Raw genomic sequence first — 17884 nt, 5'->3', positions numbered from 1 at the left:
TGTACCAATTCTTTGCGCTATTTTTACAACTCTTCTGCAACACTGAAATGAGATGCTACTTCAAAATTAATTATTTTCAAAAATTAAAAAGGCATGCTGCACTGACTTTGGGAATTAAACCGGCATCAAACTTTCCAGACAAGCTAATGGCACCGTGAAATGCCTTGTTTCACTGCATTCCACAGACCCTGTGTTTTTGGTAAATCGGAAGTCTGTGGCAGTCTGGGATCCAAAAAGTCTACTGGCACGATTGTTTCCAATTGCATTTGCTCACTTCTTGTCTCTAGGCCACATTTTGGTAATTCTCACAATATTTCAAACATCTTCATTATTATATTTGTTACAGTGATCTGTGATCAGTGACAGACCTCTTTAAGAGCTCCCGTGATGCTTAGCACTTTTTAGCAACAAAGTATTTTTAAACAAAGATACATGCGTTGTTTTTTCTTCTTAAGATACAATGTTAGTGCACACTTCGTAGACCAAAGGATGTGTAAACGTAACTTTTAGATGCACCGGGAACCCCTCAAATTCATTGCCTCACTTTACTGTGTCATGTACTTCATCACATCGTGGCCATCTGGAACCAAACCCACAGGCACCCCGAGATACACCTGTAAAGAATTTCGGGGTGACTGGGAAAATGAACTTGACTGTACAATCTCACTACCACGGTACCCACTGTTCCTATTCTCTCTGGCTCTTGCTGCAAGAATGACAGCATCCTGATGAAAGTTATATTTTTCCCCTCTCTTTTTTTTTGATAAAATAAGGACAGCAATCTCCCCAGAAAGGCTCTCCATGACAGACAAGCCTATTTCCAAAGGGTTCTGCTCATCTACCAACTCAGGAATATATTTTGCGGTGTTAACTTTATAGATTAATCTCTCTTTCTCTCTCTAATAACCACTTAAGTATCAGGAAGGTTTTTGGCTCACCTGTGAACTAGCTATTCTGCTCCTAGGTGCCAATGGATAGAATTCAAAAAAGGAAAAAAAAAATCAATTAACATTCCGATTCTGATATATGTAGAAACTGTTATTTATCATGGGCAGGATGAACGGGAGCTTGAAGGCTGCTCTTGGGCATTTTATTCACATGAATAATAAATCAGGGGAAAAGCCTACAAAATTCAAAGCAACACTGGATCAGAGTCTTGGGCTCATGTGTGCCTCGAAGGGCATGCTCAGCCTTTGATTATTCAAGCAAAGCAGAAAGAAGGCACTCTCCTTCCCTGCACGGGTTTCTCAGGATGTGGGGCCAAGTGGGCTTGGCTGTGCCATATTTTCCCCTGGAAACCTCCTCTCGCACCTGATGCCATGGGAGGCAGCCTGGCCCCTTGCTTTTCTCCCTCAGCAACTGAACATTTACCTTTTCAGGAGCGACATCTTCTTTGAATTAAAAATTAAAAAAAAAAACAAAAACTTTCTTACATGGACTCTTCTGAACATTAATAAGCCTCTATGGGGACTCAGGCTTGTTTAGAACATTGGCCAAATGCTGAGCGGACAGGCCTTGGTCTGTGGATCGGAGGCTCTTCCGCTGTTGTGTTTTCTTTCAGAGAAAAAGGAAACCAGTTCACTATGTGCTTTTTTTTCCGTAAAGAAGGAGAGTTATGGGGCACCTGGGTGGCTCAGTGGGTTAAGCCTCTGCCTTCAGCTCAGGTCATGATCCCAGGGTCCTGGGATCGAGCCCCACATCAGGCTCTCTGATCAGCGGGGAGCCCGCTTCCTCTTCTCTCTCTGCCTGCCTCTCTGCCTACTCGTGATCTCTGTTTGTCAAATAAATAAATAAAATCTTTAAAAAAAAAAAAAGGAGAGTTATGAGAGAGAGAGAGAGTGAGCTCACCTCCAGGAGAGTATAACACAGCTGTTTTTCTTTTTGCTTTTGTTTGACATAATCAACCAGTACATAAGTGATGGATGCATCTTCTAGAAAACTGTCTTCACCTTCACAGTTGCACACAGCCTGCACACGCAGGCTTTTGGGGACGTGGCTCTGCCAGACCGGACTCCCCTCCCCCTCACCGGCCTCCTGGGGGCAGGCTGTTCCCTGGCTCTGCCGCTTGTATGCCTGGGATATGCAGCTCTGAGCCCCTAGACTCGCCACCATCGGAGGTGATGGCCACAGTCCCAGACACCTGATGCCGGCCACGTTCCTCTCTCCACTTGGAACGCAAGTCAATTCAAACCGAATCCAGAACACCGCTGCTCAGCAGGGTCTGAACGCCCCATCCCCGTGAGGTGGGAAGTTCTGTGCGGAGCGCCCTGACAGATTTATGCATCACAAAGGCTTGATTTTGTGGGAGCCAGGAGGGAATGGCCCCTTAACCCCCTAAATCTCAGGGAAATGGGTTCATGCTGAACAAGCAAAAGCATTGAGCAAACTTCACAAACGCAGACCAGCTTCGCCCGCTGGGGCTCTCGATTTGGTTCGGAGGGGAGATGTTCCCCGGGAGGGGTTTGGCACACATGCGGTCCAAGTGTCAGTCACCTGGCAGCAGGAGACAGCGAGGATGTCTTGCTCCGTCTCCCTCTGAAAGGACAAAACTGCCCATCGGAGAATACTGGGCTCCAGAGTTTTTCTGTCCCCTCTTGGCTTTTTCATTAGTCCTGGGTTAGGGAGCTACATTTTTCACCGAGGAAGCAGGGACACATCACGGAGCCCCTCGAACGTGCCAGTAGCTCTTCTTGGAGGCTGGGACCCCGGCGTGCCGTGTGCGGTCTCTGCTTTTGCACTGTTAGAAATGTCCTCTCCCGCCGCCCAGACCATCCTTGGCGTGTGCGGTCTCCACTCCAGCGTGGCACCTCGGGAACAGAATGACATCCCAGAGGTGGCGGAGATGCCCCTTTGGCCGGGATTAGGAGCCAAATTCTGCTGCTCTGCACGTGGCGTGGTGAAGGCACTGGGAGCTCTCCCGGGAGCCCCAACTTTCTGGTCGACCTCTGTGCCCTTGATACTCTTCGGCCCCGGGACAGGAAGTCTGCTGCTCACTCTCGCCGCGGCTTGCCCCTGTCCCCAGCTCCGCTTTGTGTCCCCTGCTGCCCCCTCCACTGCCCGTGAGTACATTTTCCAGCATCTTCCTTTCCAGCATACAGTTCTCCAGCCGGACATAGGCTCTGGCCTGGGAAAGCTCCCTGTGAGCAGAGGCTGTCCCTCCTTCTGCTCTGACCAGAGCTCTCAGCAAGCAGGCCTTTGGCATGTGGTTTCGGCTTCTGTATTGGAGTTCAAGGGCTGCTGTGAAGGAGGCTCTATCTTCTTTCCTTTTATGTTCGCTAGTGTTCAGCTAAAAACACAAAGAGCAGCATTCCAGGAATACACACACACACATACACACACACACACTCTACTGCTCGTGGCTCAGCTGCCCACCGCAGTTGGGACTCTGCTTCTGGTGATTTCCACGGCCCACGGGGAACAGTGCAGTCAGATTCCGGGCTCCGGACCCGAGTCACCCGCTTGTCCCCCTATATCTGAATTTAAGGCTCCAGTGTCCACAAAAAGCAGGTGACCACACAAACAGACAACGTCTTCTGAGGCCGAGGTGAGGACACATTGAAGGAGCTGGGTCTTACGGTTGACTTTGCTCCCTGTCGTCCCTTTCTGGAAAGCGACTGACAAGTGGCTGTATTTCGATTCACACCTATAGCAGGGTGAACGAGTTCTCTCCGCTGTTCCTGTACAGAAACTGAGCTGTGTGTATGAGGCTACTGTGTGCCTTTCATATTTTAAGGAGGCTAAACAAATCCCTAACGGAAATCCCTAACGGAACGGTCCTGAGACCGTCGGCAGCGGGCAGCGTTCTTTATCATGGCCTTTACACCCCAGGCCCCCACCAAGCCAGGCTTTGTACACCGAGGGGAATGACCCCATGAAAATGCCCTGAGATCTGGGTTTGGGACCCGCTAGGAGAAGGTGGGGGAGCAGACAGACGAGGGTCCTGCTGGACACGACGATTCAGGAGGGAGTCAACTGACCTGATTCATTTTAGTTTTGCTTTAGTTGGTGCTAAGAATATCTTGGAAAAGTAGAAGTGGGCTCCCCACTAGCAGTTTTATTCTGAGAGGACACACAAGCGTACCTGACGGGAGGTCGCTGCTCTAAGAACAAAGCCTGTGCCGACCAGCCAGTGACTCAGCCACCCCAGGAGGGTCCCTTTTCCCTGCTCATGGGCACCTGCCAGGGGGAGACAGGTGTGGGAGCTTCAGACCGAGGGCCAGAGCTGCTCTCGCTGCAGCCTTGGGGGCAGGGGCAGCACGGGGACACCCCAGAGACGGCGGCCGAGCTGGAAGACACTGTCCAGTGGTCCCCAGAGATGGGATGTGGGGGAGAGCAGCGTCCCTGGGAAGCACCGTGAAGGGGCAGGTGGCGTGAGTTAAGAGCCCGATGTCTTAACGACCCCGAGGTTACTGCCAGAGATAGAAACGTCAAGAAAGGCCACGGCTGGTTGCCACCGACAGTCATTAGATGGGCAGATGGCTGTCCCTGAGATGGCACGATGGTGTCGTGGGGGAGGGACACAGATCCCGGAGCCAGAACACCGCCTACCAGCTGTGTGTCTTCAGGCAAGTTACTCAGCCTCTCTGTGCCTTAGTTTACCCACGGAGCAGGGTTGTCGAGAGAGTTATTGAGCCGATTTGTAAAGAACAGGGCCTGACGCACAGTTTTTGTGGAATAAATGGGACAAACGGGGGTCCCGTGGGAGGAGTGTCAAAGAGGCGGCAAGACCAGCATGGGGGGTGGGGGTGACTCGCGCTCCTGGCAGCAGGGGCCGTGGCCAGCACGGGAAGCGCAGCCGGGGCCTGCGAAGAGCTGGCTGGGACGCGTCATGCTTTAGGAGTAAAGCAAACCCTGGAGAGCGGGACGCGGTGAAACATCCCGTCACAGACGCAGAGCAGAGAGGACATCCTGCTGGGCGCGCGAGTCCATGCAGCCCGATCGCCAAAGCTGAGGTGCCCCAGCTCCCTCTCAGCTCTTGGGGGGGACACTCGGCAGCCCCCTGACTGGTGGGCACAGGCCCTGTGGTCTGGTCTATGCTGACTCAGAGCCCAGATCGAAGTTGAGGCTGGTACCTGGCCGTGTTCTCACCCCGCAGAGGCCAGGAGCCACCAGCCTCCTCTCTCCAGAGAAGGGGTGGGTGGAACCCCTCTGGGATTCAGGAACATGGGGCTCAGGGGCAAGCCACATCCCCTACTCACCACTTTGGGCTTGAAGGGCGGCTGGATCTCCCTGTTCTCGAGTTTCTCCCAGTCGATCCTCCGGAAGAAGGCATGCTCGCGCACGTCCCTCTCCCCTTCTGGCCCGCAACCCAGCCGCTTGCCTGGGTGTTTGGTCATCAGCTAGAAAACAGCAGAGAGAGGGCGCAATGTGTGACACGGGCACCGGAGGTGACGACACCGTACTGTATAACTGAGATACGCGGAGAGAGTAGAACTTAAGTATTTTCTCCCCAAAAGACAAGAAGGTAATTGTGTGAGGTGATGGGTGTGACTTCTAGATGGCGGGAAATCTCCCACAGTGCGTATGCCTGTCGAACCACCATGGGGCACGTTTTCAACACACTGCGATTTTATTTGCCAATTACACCTCAATAAAGCTGAAAGAGAGAGAAAAAGACCCTCCCTCCCCTGCCACGCACACTAAAATTAGGAGAAAAAGAAAAGGCTGCACGATAGCACCTTCCCTTTGCCGGCTCTGCTACGAGCCTGATGGTGTGGATGCCTGGGGAGCACCCCGAGAAATCGGTGGCTGGCACAGAGTGACCCCAACTCACAACCATACTATTGACAGTATGAGTTTTTCTACAGCGATTTTTTATGATAAAGGACACCGGGAAGCGACGTGGCCCCAGAGCCAAACATAAGAATTTAATCAGGTGTCTTTGTACACTACCTGCATGAGAGCTGCCATTCTGTAGGTCTCTAAAAAATATGTATGCAAAAAGGGAGGCAATCATTAAAAACTGTGTGTGTGCTGATAACAGGCATCATATACCTGTTTGCTGCCTGGACCCAAATGTGTTCATCAAAGACTCATGTGCTGGGAAAAATAAATGCTGTGACCGGCAGGTGTTAATTCTCATGCGTCTACTGTGCAAGACAGAGGCGAACACGGTTATAAGCTCTGGGGTCGGGCCTGGCTCTCCCTGTTCAGATACATCAACAGTGCCCTGCTCTCGGAAGATGCCGGATAACTGCGTCCCACATGATCCCGATCAAACGTGCCAGAAAACGTTAGGAGTGTGTTACATTCTATATTCCACGGGGTCTGATGGTAATTTCGTGGCGTAAAGCTTTACAGTGAAAAATTAACCAGGTCAGGACCCAGTAATTTCTGTTCCTGGGTCTCTCCTCTGCAGAAAGGAGCTCCTAGGCTCCCCAAAACACAAAACCTAGAAGTTTCAGGGCAGTTCTATATGTAACAGCCCCAAACCAAAGTGGAAACAACCCAAACCTGCGCCCCTCCCCACCGCCCTAGCGTGAATAAGTCAACGGTGGTGTGACCACACAATGGAATGTTCCGTGGGCAGATGGAAGACGGTGTCCACGCGGGGATCTGGAGAAATGCCGCAATCACCATGTGGGGTGAAAGACGCCTCGCCTGGGGAGCGTCTGCTATAGGAGCACATTTGTGCCAAGTTCGAAACAGACAAGGCTAATTAATCCCCACAGGGACGAGCGGGGACACTGCTTATTCGGAGGGGTGGCGCGTCACTGCAGGACAGGAAGGGAGGGGGCGTCTAGGGTGTCGGAAACCGTTCCTGACCTGGGTGCAGTCACCCGGGTGTGTGTGTTTTGTGAAAATTCACTGATCTACACACCCATGACTCGGGCCCATTTCTGCACGCATGTTTGATCTCAAAAAAAGAGAATCGAATGAAGAATACCCAAGGCACACCAGGTCAGGCAAGGGAAGAGACGGAACATTTTCCGAGGACCCGAGGTTATTTCTGGTAACTCCTGGCACACTTTCATGAGGTGGATGAGAAACTACGATTAGCTACCGGGGCCAGAGCTCCAGGCAGAATGGGGAGCAGAGCCTCCTTTCCAGGCCGCCATGTTCCTCATGGCTCCCTGCAGGTCACCAAGCGGTGGCCCTTGGTGGCTGGAAGCAGAGGCATGGGTTTGTGGGCTCTCTGCCACCTCTCTCAGAAGCAGAACTACGGGAAAGAGATTTCCCCCATTCATCTTCTCGGTCCGCGATTATAAAAGGAATGCAGGTCTACTTACTCCTTTGCAGATGGAAACAGCCTCCTTGGACAAGGATTTGGGATAAGAGACGTTATGCTCCATTATGGACTGAAATAGCTCGTCTTCGTCTTCACCATCGAAGGGAGGCTGTTCCGGAAAACAGAGACAGGGGAAAGCAGGCAGGATGATTCATTAGCGTGGCGCCTGGAGAGCCCCATCAGTGCCAAGACACACACCGGGCTTCTGGGCACCCCACTGGCTGTGGACTTCGCTCAGTGAAGTTGCTGGTTTATTTGGTTATCTTTCATTAGGTTGGTGGTTGTGTGTTTTTCACTCTTTTCCTCTCTTTAGTTATCCTGCCTTGGGCAACCCAAAACAATCTTTAGGGAAAACACTCTTGAGTCATGCTTTTAATGCTTTGCAAATAAATTGTAATTAATCCATTAATCTTGCAATTTTGTGTTAAAAATTTAATTATGATCAAGTTAGGTTTCAGATGGCTCTAGTGTGTGGAGGGGGGGTGGGGGAAAATGATGGTGCCTTTGGCTTCTAAGCGTGAGGTGTTGCGGCCATCAGGACATGGGCTGAAAGGGCTTCCCCAGGTCCAGAAATTCATACCAGGGCCCTTCTGACCCAACAGGGAGCTGCTCTGTAGAGAGCCTTGCACCTGCGTGGTAGCAGTGCCGGGAGCTCAGCTTCCACTAGACACTCCCCTCTCCTCCTCTGCGGAGTTTACACTCCCCACAGGGCGAGCAGGAGGCATGGCAGTGCTGTGGGCACTCATGGCTTTAAAGTTATGCGAATCTGTACCGAATTCCAGCGCCACCATCTTCTAGCTGGGTGTCCACAGGCAAGCGACCTCCCTAAGATAGAGTTTTCCAGTGTGTATAACGGGGTTCCCTGGTGAGTCTGTAAAACCCACGATAGTCTGTCCCGTGCCCAGCAGGTGCCTGCTGCAGGGTGCCCAGTGGTACTGGTGTTTTATTGAAGCAGAGGGACTGTCTTAGAACGGGCTGCTAAAATCCTCGGGGGAGCTCAAGGCGTCCTTCCAACTTTCTCCTCCAGCACGTCTTTAATCCTGAAGACGTCCGGCAAATTACCTGTCACTATGGAGGGACAGCGCATGGGATAAGTAGGTTTATGGGGAATTTCTTAATGTTCCCTTTAGGCTTAGCTAACCTTGGGTTTAGCGAAAGAAAGGCAGACCAGGGGCAGCCGTCACAGCCAAGACAATATCCGCATGTTTCATCTCGTCGCATTTTCCTTCTCATAGAAAAGAGGTGTCTCTGTCGCTCTGACTGACACGGGTAGGGCTCCGCTAATGCCCAGAGTCCAGCTTAAATGTCAACGCCCTCACGGACAAAGGCAGCTGTGCCGTCGTCAGTGGGACAGCCCTTCTTACCAAATGTCTCCTTCCGAATGGGAGAGCAATGGGCCCAAGCAGACCGCTCCCCAGGAAAACACCCCTTGGGTCATTCCAACCTGCTCATCTGACCCCCAGCCCTACCCCCATCCACCACCCCCAGGACTGGAGAGGAGTTGGGTGTGGGGTCAGCCCGCAGGAGTTACACCTACTCAAGGGAAAGACGCTAAGTCTATAAGGAACCCTACGTTGGGACCAGGTCTGGGAGAGGGGGGGTTGGGGCGGGTGCCACTGTGTTGCTGGGTATTATTATTACTACTGCTGCTGTTATTATTATTTAGTCCGGAAATATAAATAAATAGGGCTCTTTTTCAGTCGTAAGTACCTGGTGTAAAGGATGTTTAATTTGGTCAAAGCATGCAGGTGGGTGAGGAGAACTAAAATCAGCTCCCCTTGGGGCGCCTGGGGGGCTCAATCTGTTAAGCATCTGACTCTTGCTTTCGGCTCAGGTCCTGATATCGGTGTCGTGAGATCGAGCCCCACATCAGACTCTATGCTCAGCACGGAGTTGGCTTGAGATTCTCTCCCTCTCCCTCTGCCCCTCCTGCTCATACTCTTTCTCTAAAATAAATAAATAAATAAATCTTAAAAAAAATAAAAATCACCTTGCCCGTGAATGACTCCAAGCAGAGCAGTAACAGGCCGGCACAGTGAGTTTCCCTGGGCAGAAGTACCATGGTGCCTGGGAGGCTCAGGGGCAAGGATGCTGGGCGTGGGCACGCCCCCAGCGAGAGCAGGAGGTCACCCGGGGCAGCCGGGAGTGCTGCTACTTCCATCTAGAGACACGGAGCAGGACAGCCCGAGGCTGGCCAAGAGCTACCGTGGAGGCCAGTCCTGCGGACCAACCCACCACCTCTCCTCTCTCTGACATCATGCAACCTACTTCTTCTGGACCCTGTGGTAGGACAACCGCAAAACGCCCCCTTTTCCCTAATAAGGGATCCATACATGTGGCTGAGTTGGGGCCACAAGATCTTTATAACTGAAGCCAACATGGCAGGGTTTCTGATCAGGGCTGTGAACTGCACACCTCCAGGGGGCTCCACTCTCTCTGAATTTCTTTTGTGTTCGTACTCTACAATGTCACAGTGCCCAGCATGTGAGCAGGGCATGGGTGCTGCTCCTGGTGACCCATCCATGCCCCTCCATGCGCCCCTTAGGGCCACTGGCCAGGAGAAACGTTACCAGTAGAGCATCAAACCCACTGCAAAGGGCCCCTGGAACTTGGGCCCTGTGGTGACAGAGGCAGCAGGGAGACCCCACTGGCCCCTCTGGTGTGGCTCAAGCACCAGCGGCTGGAATACTACGGGGGCTGAGGCACGGACCATCCTATCCAAAGGCTTAAGAGCAATTTTTCTTCAAAGAGAAGCTCAGACAAATCATCCCAGGAGTCCTTGTCAGGGGAGGAGGCAAGAACCTCCGCATCTGAAGACAGTTTGGTCAATGCAGATCCCCCCAACCCCCGGCCCAGCCCCAGGCTGGTGTGGAAGACGGAATGTGGCAGGGGGAGCCTTCTGCGCAGGTCACTGGCCTATCACACCTGCTCCACTGTCTCCTGGCATGGGAACCACCTCGGCCCAGGTGAGCTGTGCCTGCTACTGCTCCATGAGCAGCCGACCATGAAGTCCCCTCTGTGTTCCCTCTGAGAGCAGGACACCAGGCTCCTGACACACCCGAGACAGCATTCCTTAGAACTACAGGGTAGGAATCCTACAGGATACTCCTGGGCCAGAGTTTGCACCCTTTCCTCCCTTTATGGAGATCTGCGGTGACATTTACATTTTAAAGGTTCTAAGAAGTCCTGCCATTAAGAGAGCTGTTTAATCCAGGGTGAATCATCCAGGCCAGGGATGGCAGGAATCTCTAAGGCCCCTTGGGCTCTGATGTTGTGATAAAATTCCTAAGCTATGACAAAGGCCACAGGACCAGGCATCCTTGTGGCAGAGCCCTGGGCTTTCACCCCGTGTTCCATCCCCATGTGGCCCTAAGGAGGGGCATCTCCTGGCAATCCCAGGGAGGACACATGCCTCTACCCCTGACATTTTATCACCCACCGGGAGTCTACACTGCCTGACGAAGGATGGCCACTGTTTGGGAGTGAACAGCGGTAAAGATGGTGGCTACTTTTCAGGCTCTGTCTATGCGGTGGGCATCGTGTGGACTGCTTCTCCAGGCGTTGCTCCCTTAGTCCTCAAAACCACCATATGATGGACGTACACACTAGTGATCTCACTTTACAGTTGAGCTCATTGAGGTCCTATTATTAAGTGCTTTGGCTGGAGTTACAGAGCTGGATGTGGAAGAACCAAGATTCAAGCCCAGCAAAAGTAAACTATTGGGACTTCATCAAGGTCAAAAGCTTTTGCACAGCAAGGGAAACAGTCAATAAAACCAAAAGACAACGGACAGAACGGGACAAGATATTTGCAAATGACATATCAAATAAATGGCTAGTATCCAAAATCTACAAAGAACTTATCAAACTCAACACCCAAAGAACAAATTATCCAATCAAGAAATGGGCAGAAGACAGAAACAGACATTTCCGCAAAGAAGGCATCCAGATGGCCAACAGACACATGAAAAAGTGCTCTGCATCACTCGGCATCAGGGAAATACAAATCAAAACCACAGTGAGATACCACCTCATACCAGTCAGAACGGCTAAAATTAACAAGTCAGGAAATGACAGATGTTGGCAAGGATGCGGAGAAAGGGGAACCCTCCTCCACTGTTGGTGGGAATGCAAGCTGGTGCAGCCACTCTGGAAAACAGCATGGAGGTTCTTCAAAAGGTTGAAAATAGAGCTACCCTACGACCCAGCAATCGCACTATTGGGTATTTACCCTAAGGATACAAATGTAGTGATCCGAAGGGGCATGTGTACCTGAACACCAATTTTTTTAGTTCAGGTTTAGTTTTATAGTTTAGTTTTAGAGCACCAATGTCCACAATAGCCAAACTATGGAAAGAACCTAGATGTCCATCCACAGATGGATGGATATAGAAGATGTGGTACACACACACACACACACACACACACACACACAATGGAATACTATACAGCCATAAAAACAGAAATCCTCCCATTTGCAATGCCGTGGATGGAACTAGAGGGTATTGTGTTGAGCAAAATAAGTCAATCAGAGAAAGACAATTATCATATGATCTCCCTGATATGAGGAAGTTGAGAGGCAGGGCAGGGGGTTGTGGGGGATAGGGAGGGAAAAAATGAAACAAGATGGGACTGGGGAGGGAAACAAACCATAACAAAGTCTTAATATCAGGAAACAAACCGAGGGTTGTTGGAGGCGGGGAGGATTGTTAGAGGGTGGGAGGGATAGGGTGGCTGGGTGATGCACCCTGGGGAGGGTGTGTGCTATGGTGAGTGCTGTGAACTGTGTAAGACTGATGATTCACAGACCTGTACCCTGAAGCAAAAGACACATTATATGTTAAAAAAAAAAAAAAAAAAAAAAAAGACTCAAGCCCAGACATCTAACTGCAGAGCTTGGGCTCTGGGCCATTCTGGGCACTGCCAACCCCTCACACTTGCTCTGGCAGGTAGATGGGGAGGGATGGTCCCCCGGCGCTGCTGCTGGCAGGGCTGGGTGGGAGGTGCTCAGCTGCTGGTCCACCCACACCTAAAGAGAGCTCGACTCGGGCAGGTACGTAGGGAGGCCATTTTGGTATCTGACACGATGAATAGTGGGATCTGGAAAGACCGAGGGGCAGTCGCTACGGCCAGAGATATTTCAAGTCACTGTGTAGAGGGACTGTCTCTAAATTAGAGACCTGGCATGACTTCCCAGCCCTGACTTTGTTTGCTTATCTCCTGCTTATGCCACACGTCCACTGCCAGTGAGGAGAGGTCACCAAGGACCAATGCTGATGGTACAGCCGCCATCTTGGTCTTGCTGCGGGGGACCGGGGACAGGCGCTCTGGGGTGTCCACCCTGGAGCACATCCCCCCAGATCTCACGGGTCAGAATGAGCCACACGCTCTACCCTACCACAAGTGAGCTGGGAGGTACCATCCCACTGCGTGCCAGAAGGGAGGAGACCCCCAGCTACCGGGTGGGCAGCCGTAATGATCACCAGACTGGGGAAAGCTCCCTGGCACCCGCTATTAAATTAAGATCATGCGTTCTTGGGGGGAGTGAGGCCCAGGAAGGCACATCCACATTCCCCTCACCTCACCACAAAAACTACTCTTACTGTGTTGTGAACTCTTAGGCTTGTTGTATTATTTTCACTAAGGATGCATAATTTGGAGTTTCTTGTTTTTCCCTGACTTTTGCCAACATCTCTCTGTGGCTACCGGTATTCCCAGGCAGACGAACCCTGTGGGGCAGATCCTTCATCCATCTGAGACGGGCTCATTGGTCCGAGGGCACCTTCAGAATTGTTGCCGAGGCTTCCTTCTGATAACTAAGGCTACCAGAAACATCTCTGTGCATGTCATTTTTCTCTTCACCGAATTGCTTCCTAAGAAAAATGTCCCAGGTGTGGGCTTACGCAGTCGAAGGATGCGAGCATTTTTACGGCTCTTGTTAAGTCTCTCCAGGTCACCCCGGGAGCATTCATACAGGTAATTGCTGCTCGGGCCTCGGTGCTGAAGGCAGGTCAAGAGTGAAATTATAATTATATTCCGTCTCCTTCCCAGTCCGCGACTGAGCCTGGGGACGACAGGAGGGGATGTGTTGCTGAGGAGTAAGTGCGTGACCATTTTGGATTTGCTTCTCTCCCCTCTTTCCCACATTCCCATGATTATTTTTAAATTTCTACAGATCGGGGCTTAGTGTCTCTAGCTAAGCTGCATGTCAGATACGGTTCTCGGCTGGGTGTGAAAATGTTCCGAACCAGAGGTGTTCTCCTTAGCAATCTGCAATTGGTGAAGTTTAGACAGAGGAGGGGTGATGGTTCACTCTTTCTAAAATGATTTCTAAGTCACCTCCTGGTTCCTGGATGCTGGGGCCCTGCCATGGTTGTCCATAGACCGCTGGTGACCGGCGGAGGTGGGGGGTGGGGCAGGGGGCTGGCGCACACCCAAAGACATTTCAGGTGAAAAGTGCTGGGGGGAAAGCACCCATTACCAACGCGTCAGGAAAGAAGATAAAGCATAGATTGCCCTGGAAAAAGGGGACATAAGGAGGAGAGCACTAGTCCCTTTATGACGGAGACCCGTGAGCACGTAGAACCACAACATGCTTATTACAGTGCTGGGTAAATACTGTTTACGCCCCAAAGTAATCATACTTGTCAAGCAGTCCAGGAACTGAAGAAAGACTCAGGCTGTTTCTGCTTAACTGTCCCCTTGGCTGCGGACGATAAATATACCAAATGAGAAGAAAATTGCAATAAACTCTCTTTTCTGCTCATCGTCAGCCCTCTGTGATTAAAGAGGATAAATTTAGACCATAACCCCATCAACAGCTTTATAATTAATCTTACTTTTCAATAACTGCGTCTCTTCCCTCTGCTGGGTCTGGAGGCTGCTGCAGCTTCTGGGGGGCTGTGGGTAAAGTCTCAGAGCCTTCATTATCCTTTCTGGGCTGACTCACCGCCCAGAAATACATTGAAATTTGCATTGAGTCACGGGGAAGACGAAGAAGCGGGTACCGAAATGAAAACGCTGTGTTGGATTTAGACGAGTAACGGCTGAGCCCACCACGGCGCCCAAACGTGGGTCGCCTTTAAGATGTCGCTTCTAAAGGGTGTCACCAATGTCCACAGGGAAGGGGTCCTATCGGGCAGGCTAACGGGAGTCTGAGAAGCAGGATGGGAAATGGAAATGTGCCAGAATGTTTACGGAAGCACTGAGCGTGGGGAGGGCGTCTGCAGGTGGGGGCCTCAGAGATAATAGGCAAGAGAGGCAGGATTTTTAAGACGCACCCGAAGGGGTCTTCCCTGCAGGAGGGCAGCATTGCCTGAGCCTTCCTCTAGGGAAGGAAGTCCCTGGGCTTGGGGAGGAAGGAAAGTGGGGGTAGGCGTGTGGCGTGGCGGGGGGGGCACAGGACTTCTGAAGTCCTAGTCTCCTGCTCATCAATGACGAGTCAGCTCATCTGATCTCTTGGAAAGTGCCCTCGGAAGTGACACAGATCCTATTTCCACCCAACCAATTTCTTTTGTTGGCATATGCAAATGTGACTCAGTGAAAGCAGCGTTTGTTTCTGGGCTCAAGAGTCAGAACATGCAAGGGGGACCAAGAAGGGGAACTCCGTTTCCTGCGCCTTCGTGAACAGCCTGGCACTCAAGGGGCCCATAATTCAGTCAAACTTTATGGCCCAAATTCTAAAGACAGGAAATTCACTCAAGGGGCAGGCAACCACTGTTGGCTCACTGACCGTGGTTCTGATGACCTGCTTTTCCATGCTTACAAATGGGGGTATTTGGCCTGAGATGAACATTTTATAGGGGTTAAAAACCTAAATGAATCATCACCAACCATTTTACTATCAATCAAGTCTTAACATCCCTTCTCAGTTAACAACCCAATGTAGGCTGGAACCCTGTCTCTTTGAATCTCTAAGAGACTACTTAGATGTAAGACAATGAAAGACCCATAAAGGAGAGCTCACCAATGGCCTCCCACCCCAGAGACAAAGCCAAGGGTCTGTGATGACTTCCATGCTCACAAGACCTGGGGCTCCCCTTCCCCCTCTGACCTCAGGCCTCTCACTCCCTCTCTAATCCACTCTGCTCTGGCCAGACTGGTGGCTTCCCATCCCTTTCTTAAACATGGCCATACATTTCCACCCCAGGGCCTTTGCACTTGCTGTTTCCCTTGCCCAAAATGCTTCCACTCCACATATGTACTTGGTATCCTCTTTTTGCTGGTCTTCACTTCAGCTCTCCATGAGTCCCTCCCTGCCCTTCCTTGCTTCACTTTCGACCTTCCTCCCGCACTACATTTTCTTTCTGCTTTATTACTTTTTCTCTTAGCTTATTGCTCTTCTCTCTCTCTCTCTCTCTATCTTATAGGCTTCAAGAAGGTGAGGGTGTTTGTTTTGTTTCTGGTGGTCACCATGCAAAGAGTAAACCATCAACAAGTACACGCTGCATGCATAAATGAGAGTTGATGAACTCTGTAGGTCAGAAAGGGTGACTCTTCTCCCCCTCCGGGGACAAAGAGTCAAAGATTTCCTTGGGGGTAGCTGCTCAACATGCACATTTCTTTCCACTTACTCATACTCAACTTTTGGCTAGAGAGGGTACAGCTCCTCGACACCAGTGCTCAACTGCTGGGAATTAAAAAAAGCTGCCCAAGCTTTGCACAGTGGCAGTATCGTAGCCAATGAGGTTTATCCGAGGCAGGATTATTGCTAATTAAAAAAAGCTGCCCACAACAGAGTCATTTTTAGGTAAAATGGCGAAGATCTGTAGATGTTCACCCAACCTTCCACGGCTCACAGGTGCACTCTATCTCCCCCTCCCCTATCACCCCTTCCTGTCCCAGTGGGACCATGTGGCCAGTGGGCTGTAGGAAGGAGTGACATATGCTACCTCTAGGCTTCTCCCCCACCCACCGCCGGGCTGTGCCAAGAATATAAAATAAAGTCGTGTGCCATGTTGAACCACTGAGGTTTGGGGGGTTGCTTGTTACAGCAGTCTGTGTGATTTGCCCCAACCCGACAGATATTAAGGCCACATATTAAGAAAATGTCAGCTTTGCCATCATTCCCCGCTTATCCTGATATACGCTGCATTCCTCCGAGAAACCTAATCTGTCCTTTTATAACTGGAGGTTCAGCCTCGTTGGACTTTTGTGAAAATTGCAACAAACTGCCAAGGGCGAGGTGAGGAGAAATGGGGAGGAGCTACGAAGGCATTTCTTCAAGCTCCGCTGTCTTCTTCCTCCGCGAATGATTCCAACTCTACACCCGGGCAGCAGCTGCGGGGAGTCTGTGCAGACAAGCTTACAAGGAACCCTAACTCAGCCCCAGCTCTGAGATTCTGAAAACCTACAGAGGCCGTCCTCAACGTGCAGGGACTTTTGTGTTTAATAGGAAAGCGGCGTTGTTGATGCTCCGGGTCTCAGCTCTCAGTTTGGGGTGTTTAATGGCCAGAGATCATTGCTGTGCCTACTGAACAGAATCCACTTTCAAGGGCTGGGGGGGATTTCTCCCTCTTTTCACCTGGGTCAGGGAAGTCGGGGCAGCACCGGCTGCTGGGTCCCACCGAGCAGAGCCGAAAGCATTCACATTATCCAACAATAAGCAAGTATAGAAATGTACATTACCTGCCCGGCTAGCATTTCATATAATAGGACGCCGTAGGCCCACCAGTCCACGGATTTTCCATACGGCTGATACGCGATTATCTGTGTGGAAACACATACAGCTTACAATTAGTGGCAAATCAAAGAGCCTGGGTTCGAACAGACAAGTCAAGTGTGTAGGCCTTTCTGCACCGAGGGGAGAGGGAACCGCAAATCCCACACCCTGGGAACCACCTTCCCAGGACTCGATGCCCGAAACCTGCATGGGAGCTGCTCAGTCCACCCAGAGACGCCACGGTGTAGATTTCATTACCTTTTTTTATTTTTTTTTGGGAAAAAGCCGAGGTCCTTCAGACCACAGGTCTGAGAAATAAGATAATCAAACTATGTAACAGAATTTGGCTGAAAGTAAGGAAGATGGAGGTGGAGAAGAGGTACCTGCTGAGATCTCAGAGTAGTTTGAAAGAGACGTGATTTTATAAATGTCGCGTTTGAACCCTGTCTGAATCTTGACTCAAGCCAAAGCTACTGTAAAACAGAAATCAGGAGCAACTAAAATGTCTTGATAGATGATATTAAGAGGTTACCCTTAATTTTGTGTGGCAGGAAGATGGTACGGTGCTTTGTTGAAAAGCATGATGAGCGTATTAATGGGTGAAACACACAAGAGATGACGTATTCACAGGTGAAGTGACGCGACAGCTTAGATTTGTTTTAAATATTTGAGCAAACTAGGAAGGGGTCGGAACACGTGAAGTGAGTGGGAGCTGGTGAAGCTGGGTGATGGCCCCTGGAGACCTGTCTCCCTTCAACTGCCCTGTCTCTCTGGCTCCCAGAAGTACTAGAATAATTCTAGGACATACCCTTGCGGAAGAGGCTAATACTGACTTGGATTTCTAAGCGTGACATGGGGTATTAAAACACTGGTGTTTTCTCAAGGACACAATCCCTGACCCATGGATCAGGCCCCAGGATTCGAGGTGAAGACATCCAGACAGGTGTTCTGTATGACGATTCTGCCATTCTGCATACACACACGTGACTCTGAAA

The 17884-nt window shown here is 50.8% G+C and overlaps 1 protein-coding gene and 1 pseudogene across 1 annotated transcript in view; one reads left to right on the top strand and one right to left on the bottom strand.

Moving 5' to 3' along the window:
* Positions 1–17884, bottom strand: part of PRKCA (protein kinase C alpha) — a 393909-nt gene that overhangs the window by 13141 nt on the left and 362884 nt on the right. The window contains exons 14-16 of the mRNA XM_059148178.1: positions 16856–16936; positions 7230–7337; positions 5199–5339 (exon numbers count right to left, since the gene is read on the bottom strand). Coding sequence (XP_059004161.1) covers positions 5199–5339; positions 7230–7337; positions 16856–16936 — 330 coding nt within the window. The remainder of the gene's footprint in view (positions 1–5198; positions 5340–7229; positions 7338–16855; positions 16937–17884) is intronic.
* Positions 15882–16013, top strand: LOC131817129 (U4 spliceosomal RNA; annotated as a pseudogene).

The sequence above is a fragment of the Mustela lutreola genome, chromosome 15, assembly GCF_030435805.1.
Source record: "Mustela lutreola isolate mMusLut2 chromosome 15, mMusLut2.pri, whole genome shotgun sequence".
In the NCBI taxonomy this organism is placed as follows: Eukaryota; Metazoa; Chordata; class Mammalia; order Carnivora; family Mustelidae; genus Mustela; species Mustela lutreola.
The sequence above is the reverse complement of the archived record's forward strand: the minus strand, read 5'-3'. Positions and strand labels throughout refer to the sequence as shown.